The sequence below is a fragment of the Aptenodytes forsteri genome, unplaced genomic scaffold, assembly GCF_000699145.1.
Source record: "Aptenodytes forsteri isolate BGI_AS27 unplaced genomic scaffold, ASM69914v1 Scaffold50, whole genome shotgun sequence".
NCBI classification, from domain to species: Eukaryota; Metazoa; Chordata; class Aves; order Sphenisciformes; family Spheniscidae; genus Aptenodytes; species Aptenodytes forsteri.
In genome coordinates this window covers 1,839,998-1,850,726 of record NW_008795126.1, presented here as the reverse complement: position 1 = coordinate 1,850,726, position 10,729 = coordinate 1,839,998, and the positions used below count along the sequence as shown (strand labels likewise).

The 10,729-nt window shown below is 42.1% G+C and overlaps 1 protein-coding gene across 1 annotated transcript in view; it reads left to right on the top strand.

Moving 5' to 3' along the window:
- The window catches only part of LOC103897337, a 9,574-nt gene extending 746 nt beyond the window's left edge, over window positions 1–8,828 (top strand). The window contains exons 3-11 of the mRNA XM_009277331.1: window positions 1,180–1,304; window positions 1,624–1,692; window positions 2,205–2,318; window positions 3,155–3,270; window positions 4,165–4,220; window positions 5,714–5,766; window positions 6,420–6,547; window positions 7,084–7,240; window positions 8,322–8,828. Coding sequence (XP_009275606.1) covers window positions 1,180–1,304; window positions 1,624–1,692; window positions 2,205–2,318; window positions 3,155–3,270; window positions 4,165–4,220; window positions 5,714–5,766; window positions 6,420–6,547; window positions 7,084–7,240; window positions 8,322–8,424 — 921 coding nt within the window. The 3' untranslated portion in view covers window positions 8,425–8,828. The remainder of the gene's footprint in view (window positions 1–1,179; window positions 1,305–1,623; window positions 1,693–2,204; window positions 2,319–3,154; window positions 3,271–4,164; window positions 4,221–5,713; window positions 5,767–6,419; window positions 6,548–7,083; window positions 7,241–8,321) is intronic.
- The last annotated feature ends 1,901 nt before the right edge of the window (window positions 8,829–10,729 follow it).

The window sequence follows — 10,729 nt, the reverse complement described above, 5'->3', positions numbered from 1 at the left end:
ATATATTATATATTAATATTAATATTAACTACATTAATATCCTAACAGTAAGACATTGGTGCTGTGACTAAAGACAGTGGTAGAACTGGCCAGATTACTGGTTATGTCTAATTTTTTGAGTAGGTGTCTGGCACTCATTCCCTTTTTCTCATAATGTGCACACAAACCAGCATTTTTTCTAAAAAATGTCTTGGTAAGTCTCCCAGGAAGAATTTGAGCATTCAGTCTTTCTGATAATGTGCAGCATGTAGTTAATAAGTTACGTTGTATGGTTATGGTTGATTTTTTTCCCCTTTTTTAATGAGTGAATGCTATAAGAACCGTTGTGGAATTGCCTCTTGCAAAGAGAAAGGAAGGCTTTTAGAGTTGTATGTACATCTGCTTCATTCTTGCTAAAAGGAAGACGGTATTAATCATATATTTTGCCTGTGGATTTCCCTTTTTGTTAATAGCTGGCTACGTGGTAAAGGAGGAGGGAAGATCTGACATAAATTCCTTTGCTCTCAACTAACTATCTTTACGTTCACAAATTTGTTTTGCTAAGTAGTCATGACCAGAAAAAGCAGGAGACGTCCTCTTTGCAGAAAACCAAAGCAGAGAAGACTGATGTGCATTATTTGGTTTTCTAAGTAATATTTAGTAGAACGATACTACTTTGTGGCTTTGTCATTTAGAACTGCCAGCCAAGTTCAGGACCTTCTTAGATCCTTCCCTACAGCAACAGGCATAAGCTCTCCTTTTAGAAAGGTGGCAGCTTTAGAAAACAAGCCACATTTTTCAAAGAGCAGCTGAAGAGTTTTGGGAGCTTGCATGCACTAGAAATTTCCAAATCAGAGTTTCATCAAATTCAAGCTCAGACCAAATTACTCCCAAAGCCCTGCATCAGCTTGGCTGTAGGCTTGACAGAGTCACTAGCGTAAGGAGCTGAGCTCTTACAGTGGCCTCCCTTCACACAAGTGATTCAGTTGTATTATCTGAAACAACAGCGTGTTATCTAGTAACTCAGGTGTTTTAGATGCAATTTTCCCTCTCTAATATCTAATTACCAGAAAGCAGGTAGAACTAAAAAGCCATTTCGATCAAATGTTCCTCCTGCAGAGGACCATCAGAGTAGGAATTCACCCACGTTGCATCCCCACAATTGAACTAAGCAAATGTTTTCCCGAAATGCCTTTTTAGCACCCACAACATCCAAACATGATGGTGAGTGATGAATCTGAAGAGATTTGGAGTGGAGGAGGGCTCACTATTGAATACTTAGAGCCCCAAACACGCTGGAAAATAAGCTTCGATGGATTTCTCAGGTACCGCAGCATGCTACAGTTTCATTTATCTTTATCTTAAAGACGAAGGCTTTTCAAACACTATCTGGAAATATATTTAACCGACTTGAACCAAAACCTATTTGGTAGCAATAGCACGCATTGATTTTTATGGAATGAAAATACAGCTAGCAATATCTGCGTCCGGTTTAGGGTTGTAATATAGCATTACTGTTCTGCCTTAGCACACAATAGTGTCATTCTTCTGCAGTGTCTCCTATTGCATCCACTTCCAAACGTGTAAGAAACATTTTGCTGTTTGTTTAGGAGCCATACAAAATTATAGTGCTTTGCCTTACAGAAAAGGGCCCTACCGACAGCAGTGGAGTGAAGAGGAAGGCGAACTTGTACCAGTTAAATTCTCTTTCCAGTAAGAGCGTTTCACTTTTGCTTTGGGATGTATAGTGAGTTCATGGTTAGAGATTTGGTTAGTTTTCAAAGGGTCATTTGCACAAGGTAACACACGAAGCCCCTGCCTCTGCTTTCTCTTTCTGTTTATGGACCCTATTTGTCTGATAAAAAATGATTTGCTGTCAAAGTAGCACAGCATTTCTGGAGTAAGGCTGCATTTGCACCTCCAAACAGACTACGTGAGAGAAAGCAGCATGCTTTCGCTTGCAGCTCTGCCCTGCCAGCTTCCCTTCCTAGGTAATCTGTTGACTCTTGCAGGCTGTTGTCGCTCTTCTCGGTTTCCTTTTGTTTGCTTTCTTGAAAAGTAGTAACGTACTACTTTTAGTAGTAACATAAAAATTACGAAAATCAGAATTTAGCCAATAATGATAAAATACAAAGATTGCCATTGTCAGAGTAGCAAGTGCACAACTTGGCCTACTATCACCTGGAAGTTAATAATGTCTTTTATTTTTTCCCCTCTTTTCCTAGTTGGGAAAACTTCACAGAAGTCTTTAACTTTAGTGTCGACAGTCACCCCAGCACATTTGCACGTGCTTTTGCCCAGGAACCGTGGACCATCGAGTTCTTCCAGAGGGTGAAAAAGTGAGAGGCGAGATTAATTTCTTCTGGGGTTAACAGTAATTTTTCTACAGATCCCTTCAGGGTCTGTCATGTGTTGTTTTAGAACACGATTTTAGAAGGTGGGTTTAATTTGAAGTGAGCTAATAAAGGACACAGCTCCTGTCAGGTGTCTCCTGGTTTCATTACCACACCAGACCTGGCAACCTCTAAGGAGGATCCTGCACACGGACGGGGTCTTCCTGATGTGTGGGTGGAGGGGCCTGCCCCCAGTTTTGCTCTGTAAAACCTTGAGCATTAAGAATATTTCTTATTCTGTCTTTTTTTCATTGCTAACAACCTGATTTAGACCTCTTCCAAAACCAATGGCGCAGGTGTATCTAAGCAAAGGATCAAATATAATTGTGTGAAAGAAGGGCTAAAGTGGGCGTTTTAATTACTATACACGCTTCAGAGAGCTGAAAATACAGGAACAAAATATGAGTATCACTAGTGTGTTGTTTAATACAAGCAGAAAATACGTATATCAATAGTCTGTTGTCTTTGGTGATATCTGCTGACTTCTAAGCAGGAACTGTTAGGTAGTACAGCATTTTTTTCAAACAAAGGGCATTTTTACAGTCTGTCAGGGTGGGAATTTGCTGCTGTTTCATACTCAGGTGTCTCACAGACATTATGTAGCAATAGCTGGGAAATGTAAAAGTCGTTGCTAATGTGTAAAATCTGGCCTAGCCATGATCCAGATGCTCTGAAATCTCTCCTTCATTTTGGGATATAAGTCTGTCGGCTTGGCATTGGGGCTGCCTTGATTTTGCCTTACTGATTTTGTTTGTGTTGATTCACTCTTTTCTTTCTCCCAGACAAAGGGAACAGCACTTCCGACATGAGCAGTGGGGCCAGTCTGTTGGAGAAATCGAAATAGAAAATCATGAGAAAACTGAACTTTCCCTCAAAGGTGTTCGGAGCCACTCTTACGGTAACAGCACCAGAAGCAATCCACTCGGCTCCCTTCACTATAGATGGTACTGGCAGGACAGTGGGACTAAAGATTATCTTTAAAAATAACCAATTCCATGACTGGGCATGAAGTTAAGACATTTCAGAGGAAATACCATTTTTATGGCTAAACTTCACATGTAACGCTCTGAATTGAGGCCTTGCAGTTACAGTTTCTAAATGAAGAAGAAACATGACAGCTTGTTCCTCAGACACCCCCAGTCCTGGGATCACTCCCTCTTGCTCTTACAGCCCCTAAAGCTGGGCAACTGTGGCAGAGGGGCTGAGGACCAAACAATTTGCCTTTCCAAGTGCTGGGAGCCTATCTGAGCAAAGAGCTCCTTTTATCCTTGTTATCCATCAAAGGATAGGTACCAGACTACCTAGACCCAAGTAGGCATGAAGTCTCCCTGAACCACAAATCCTTCCTCCCTTCACCTCATTAAAGGTTGATGCTCCTCAAGGCAGCAGTACTCCTATTTAAGGGGAAGATGGGATATAAGCTCACAGCTGGGCCAGCTGAGTGCAGAGATTCATGATGGAGAGAATTTGGTCCATTCATGTCTCGTGAGCTGCTGCAAAGGCATTGACACATTTGGAGCTGTTAAAATGTTTTGTGACATTTTCCTGGATTTGGCCAGTACGTAGACCTGTTGTCAGTCTGGCTTGACATATCACTCTGCTCCCCTTTCCATTAGGCCTTGAACTAATGGAAAAAGAGGAACAATTCCATTATTGTTTTGGGAACATGCTTAGCCTGTTATCAATTACTGGAGAATTTCTTTACTCAAGTTAATGTCAAGTCAGGTACCGTTATTTCATGTTTTCCAGCAACAGTTAACTTTAGGTTGGGTGATTTTGTTCTTTTTTGCAGGTATCAGGAACTGGTCTGAGATTTACCGGTATGTCATGATTTTGGCACGCTTTGAGGTAGGTATTAACATGCCAATATGCTACTTAACCATGAAAATGGAGGTGTTCTGCGCACCTCATATTTAAATATCCTGAAATAAGGCATTGGGAGCATCCACGGTGTGCAATCAGAAGTGCTAACTGGTGCCATCATTAGCACATATCAATGCTGGAAGCAGCTCTCAAAAGCAGAGCCATGTGTGTAAAAACCAAGATTTTGCTACACTGGTTGAACCAAAAGTTGTTTTGGTAACTTGACACTGTTTGTTTTGGCTTTTTTAAGAAAAAAATAGATAGGCAGCTTTATAGGACAGTTTCTCGGCTGCCGCAGATACCCAGCGCTCAATGGAGTTGATGCAGTGCTGATTCACACTAATTGAGAGCCCGAGGTGTTTGAAGGCATCTTAAGCCTTCATGACAGCAGTCGGCAAATATTTCTGCTGGTGCTCAGCTCTAATCTCTGCTTTGCCCTTGTGGCTGTGCCAGAGGAGCGTCTGCACCGTGGCTGCTGGGAGCACACAGCCTGGGGAAATGCTGAATGCTGGCGTTACAAGCTGGCATGCAACCCGAACAGATGCTCCTGAAAAGGCATTTCCTTTGCCAACACAGGCGTAAAGAAATCTAAACTCTCTGTTACAGGCAGCATTACAGGAGTTAAGGCTGAATTCAGAATAAAAATTCTTTTCCCAGATATATGTTGGCCAGCACAAAAACACACCTTGGAAAATCCCACGTATGTGCAGATCCAGTAGCTGCTGTGATTTAACGTATGCCTGTGTTCCTTTTCATAAGACTGTGCTTTTGCACCGTAATGTGCATAGTCAGGTAGTAACCTCTCCCTTTTCTTCATAGTTATTCAGGACTCAAAATAACTGTGGCTCTTCCTCTCCTAATTAAAAGCCACGTGACTGTTTGTTAAGGAGGAATTGAAAGTTTATCACTGATTGAAGTTTGGAGTCCTCATACCCTGAGTGTCTGTACATATATAACATCACAGCGTAGGCTTATATTTGCCTCAGAGCAGCCCAAGTGGAACACGAAGGGATTCAGACTCAAGGATGGAAGAGAAATTAATAAAAACATGAGATTCCAGTTCCTTCTTATTTCACATTTTTTCCGTATGCTGCTCTCAGGCATAGAATAATGTAGGTTAGAAGAGATGTCTGGTCAAAGCAGGGCCAACTTTGATAGGTTGCCCATCAGTTTTGAACATAGCTAGCTGACATCTCTGCATGTATTTTTTCCCTCCTCCTCTTATATCTGTTTGCTGTGGACTTTCTGTTGTCCTTAATGTCCTTAATTTGTCCTTAATGTGTCTGGTTTATATTCTTGGACTCTCATTTGCTGCCAGATTTTCATGGAAGACGTATTGAGAAGATTTAAAAGTATAAAGTCAGAGCACACTGCATAACCTGAGTTGTATCCAGTGTCTTCTTGGTCAAGTCAGTGTATGATCCACGCAAATGAGTCCACATAAATTAGGCTGCTTTTTCTTTATCGCTTTCTTACAGGATGGGACTGCGGCACATTTGACAGTTATTAATATGCCAGCTACCACAACTAAGTAAGTAACCAAGGAAGTTTATGCTGCTAAAAACATATGTCTTAAAGGTGGCAGAAGCTGCTCTACAGGACGCCTATATGCACATTATTGCTTTGAACCTGTATAGCCCAATTTCCATCCACACCCTCTTGCTTTCCACTCCCTCCACCCAATTTTCCATTTGCAATTAGTCACAAGGACAGCTTTTACCTTCAGTTACTTCCTTCCCATTCAATTACTGCTTGGCTGATGCAGCTGCCTGTCTTACTGTCTAGATGATTTAGAGGTACAAACTGAGCGCTTCCAGCTATTTCAGAAGGTGTGAAATAGCTGTAATGGGGCACTACGCAGGGAGCCCTGCTTTGCTGGCTGGCGCTCTCTGCCTCCAGAAACTTAAAGACCAGCGTTCAAAGCCCTCTGACCAAGTGGGACCAAGTGACCTGCCTGTCCCACCCGCCCACCACAATCCATCCTGCAAGCCTCATCTTTCCTGCACACGTGGCTTCCACCGTTCAGCATTTGCAATATGCCACAATATAACCTTTTTTATTTATTCCTGCTGCTTTCCAGGGATGAAGGCCACGCTCAGCGCTGAGCTCCCCTGGCAGGCCAGTGTGCTGGTCCATTTGAGTTTTAGTTGAACTTTAATTCTGCTCCATTTCTTTCCCCTTCAGCCTCACTGTAGGTTATGTCTTTTTCCCCGATGGGAGGAAGGCTGGCATTGAGTGGTCCAATGCCTCTCTGGCTGAGATGGCTGATGATGGTGTTATCAAGGATGAATATGGAGTCAGTTTTACTGCCGGTAAGCTAAATGTAGCCCGCCTATATCTGCTTTCAGCTTTTTGGCATGCAGTTAATTTAGTGTAGGAAAGTGAAATACAGTGAAATTCCATGTGACCCTTGGAGCAAATTTGAAAGCTAAATGCATCATGTTAACACCCTGAGAAATTTACTTCTGTGCTTAAGTTAAGTCATATGTGTAGTGTGTCATCAGTGAAACTGTGTGTGTGTCCGCTGCAGGATCAGGGCCACAGGCAGCTGTACCAGAGGGAGAGTTACAGTTTCTATTTGTGGTGACTGTTGCTTGTGCCAATCCGGATAAATGATGTGATTTTCACTTTTGGAGTGTCAAAACATATGTTATGAGGTGGATTCAGCTGCTCTGGGAATACAGCTTGATCAAAGATTTTACTTAATTTACAAAGCAGACAGGAAAACTATTGCTCTTTAGAAAAGCATAAGAAGAAACCATACGCAAAAATAATAGATCTTGGGACTTTTTAAGATAAAATGCTGCTGAAGGTTGGAGACATTCTTCCCTTTTTACTCTTATCAAAGGTGGCAAGTACTTTGATGTTTCTGCAGCGCTGGATAAGCAGGCTTGCCCCCTGGTGTATAACGGCCTGATTGGAAGTGGCGTTTTCCATGAGTGCATTGCAGATTTCCGACTGAACGGGTTAACGCAAGGCTGGGGCTTGGTTGAATTTTATTACAGGTAAAATAATGACAGGCAAGAAGAGGTAAAGAATTCCCATCCTCCTATATTGACCTATGTGGCTACAGCTCCATAGATATTTGAAGCATAAATGCACAGGTTTTTCATCTGATGTAAAGAAATGTTCATTTAATCTTAATGTGTTTATTAAATTGACAAACATGATATATATTATTTGAAAAAGAATGATTGTGCAAGCACTTCATACATGTAGACAAACCACGGGCACTTGTTCAGTTGTTTGTTATATAGGTTTATGTAGGATTTTGTATAGATCTCCATATAGGTTTATGAGTTGGTGGATGGTCCATTCTGGAGACTGTCTTATTTAGGCAATCTGTCACATTATAAAAATAATGAGTCCTCTACCCCAAACAGCAGGCTAACCGTATTTGTCAGACTAGAGCACAGAAGAGAGAAATGTTCAGAAAATCAATACAGGAATGCCTCTTCTAGGGAAAACGATTATATCAACAAAATATGTGCTTCTCGGTGAAGTGCTGTTTCTCCTGCCACACGATTGTCACAGTCTTTTACTGGAGCCTTTTCCCTATTGAGTCTTTTCTCTCATGAAAAAAAGGCAAGTTTGGTTGTTTACATTTAGTTTGCTTTTTAAAATAAACACTAATTCTTGGCTGTCAGAGGAAAAGCCATAGATGACTTTCAGAAGACCCAGAGCTCAGCTTCTTCTGAAAAGCAGACACATTTCAAGGACATAAAATAAGCCACTAAACCCCCAAACGCCTGCTGGTTGCACTTGACAACCTTGGCCTGCAGCTCCTGCCAGGTACCTGCTCCACACCCTTCACTGGCTGTCAAAACCTGCGTGGTGAAGGAAATGACCCAGCACGGAAAGTCTCCACTAAAACCCAAACAAGGCACCCTCTGCAAGTCCGGGCAGTCCTGGATGTTTCTAGATCCGCCCCAGGAAGGCTTAATTTGGCAACGCTGACAAAATTCCCGTAGGCTCCCATCTCGTATCTGCTTCCAAGTCAAAACCATGTTAGAAATTAAAGGGTGGGTGTCTGGTTCTTTCCCCTCGCCGCAGAATGCCAACTCAGCGTCGCTGCTCTTCTTGCAGGGACGAAGCCTCCCAGCTGGTTCCGAATTTGCAGCTTGGTTCAAAAGCTGAAGGACCCGACCTTTCCTCCTGGTGCCCTGCGACCGATGGCTCTCCCCCGTGAGCGTTCGCAAGCTTGTCCCGGCGACGTTAGCAAGCAGCAGCTTTCAAAAAAAATGTTATTCCCCGCAAAATGCAGAGTTTGGAGCGTGGAACTCGTTGTCACAGGACGCTGTGGAGGTCGAGGGTATAAAAGGATTTGGAGAGAAATGAGATACATTTTAGTCGTGCAGCTCTTAGTGGTTGCTAATCATGGTGGTCTGGAGGCAATTTAAAGGAAACCTCTGAACAGCTGATTGCAGGAAAAGTGCACTGGGAGGGATCGCTCTACGCTCTGTCTTTTGGTATTTTTCCTAAACTGCCAGCTGCTCCCCACCATGAAGCCCAGGACGCTGGGCTACGTGGATTTCTGACCCAATTTAGCAGTTCCTCTGTTCTTTCAGATTTGTTTTTGAAATAAAAGCTGTATCTTTCTGAACCCTCTCGTTGTTATAGTCATTAAAACATGGGAAAAAGCTATTACAGGAAACTACATGGGCTTGATAGTCTTGTCTATAACTGTATGAGAGCTGAACTGGAGGAAGTAGGAGAAAGCACATCTAAATGGGGTGTCCTCTAGGAATAGCATTAATGGCCAATGAAATGAGTGATACAAACACATTTTTCCCTTGTCTGAAGGAAAGCCAGGGTCTGGTAGTCCAATTTAGAAGACGTTAGGAATTTCTCATCATTCATTTGAACTTAAGACGCCTTATTAATCACAACATCCATGTTAGTCACTGATAGCTGCTGGCCCAAGGTAACCTACCGTGTATTCCCTACCTAGATGCATCTTGCCATTAAGTAGTGAAAATTAAACGTACTTACGATATGTCAAGAAAAAATAGTTACGTGGAAGATCTGGACAGAAGGAATTAAGGAAAGATGCCTCACCAGGCAGCAACGCTATGCAACTGCTGGGAGCATGATAAGGTTATGTTATAATAGTACCTCCACCCCATTTAAGAAAGCAGTGAAATCTGGGTGCATATATATATATATTTATAATCTCTGCTTAGGTTGACACTGGAGGAGACGTTAATAGACTTTAAAGAAGACTTTCTCCTTTAGTAGTTCTTACACTTATTACTATAACAGTGTTATGCCAAATAGGTGCACGAATGTAAAATTATTCAGCCTATATATATCATGGCAATGACTGCATGTTCAAATTTGGGATGCATCACTGAACAAGGCTGGGATGATGCAAGCAACAGCCTGATGTGATACAACAGGCTGATTTTATCAGCAGTCTCTTCTGCAGCTGTGCAGTAGAGAGAATCCCACTCCCTAATTTATAACATTGTCCCTGTTCTGCGTTTGTGCCTGTGAGCTGTACCCCACCGAACGCACAGATTCGTGGTGCAAGTGCCGTGCCCCTCCTTGCACCCCAAACCATCAGCCGTATGTGCCAAGCAGACTTACGATTGCATTTCTTTTGGGATAGTCATTGATTCAGAGCTTTGGATTTTAGCCGGACTTCTCCTATAAATACTTCTCTAGTTACAGTGGTATTAAGAAAAACATTCTTGTGAGTCTTGCACAAATTTAAAGTTGTCTTAAATCTGTCTGTGCGCTGGAAGTCTCAGTGCACCGAAACAGGGAGCTTCTAAATTACTTGAGACAATGGCACTTAGACAGAAGGGAAGGCCTTATGCCTCTTTTTACACATAAGAAATCAGTTAAATAGGTAATTTTAGAAAGGTTAGAAAAATAACAACGTTCTACATCACAGTTTGTCCCTCCTAAGTATGTGGCTTGTTTTGCTGTGATCTCAGGAACATCTGTTCCTTTTTTCTGTGGAGTTTTTGTCATCTCTCTCTTTCCTTTTTGCTTTTTTTCTTGAAGACTAAAATATTAACATTTAGAAAAAGGAATATATAGGCACACAATGAGCGAGGTCTTTGGAGGTGTGCACTTCTGTTGGAGAATGTAGATAATGAGAAAGACTGTTAATTATTACTCTGGAGCGATAGTTCGAGAAATTGCTGTAAAAAAATGCCCTGTCCAGGCCAAAAATTAAAAATCCATCCCATCAAGGAAGGCATTGGTCGGTCTGTTTCTGATTTGCAGAAACTGGGCTACAACTAAGGATACTGTGGGGCAAATGGCACGTGTCTCCTCCAAATTGTAGTCTCTGAAGGTCGTGTACTGCAGTGGAGGAGACAGAGGAGGATGACGTAGCCTTCATCGCTCTCCTTTTGTCCTCTTTACTTGTTTCTTTTGGTACCAGTGGATGGAGAATTAGAGCACTCCTGAGCTCAGTTTGCAAAAGTTCAGGCAGGGTACAGAAAATGATTAATAAAGTTTTGAGCTGGCAGGTTTATTTG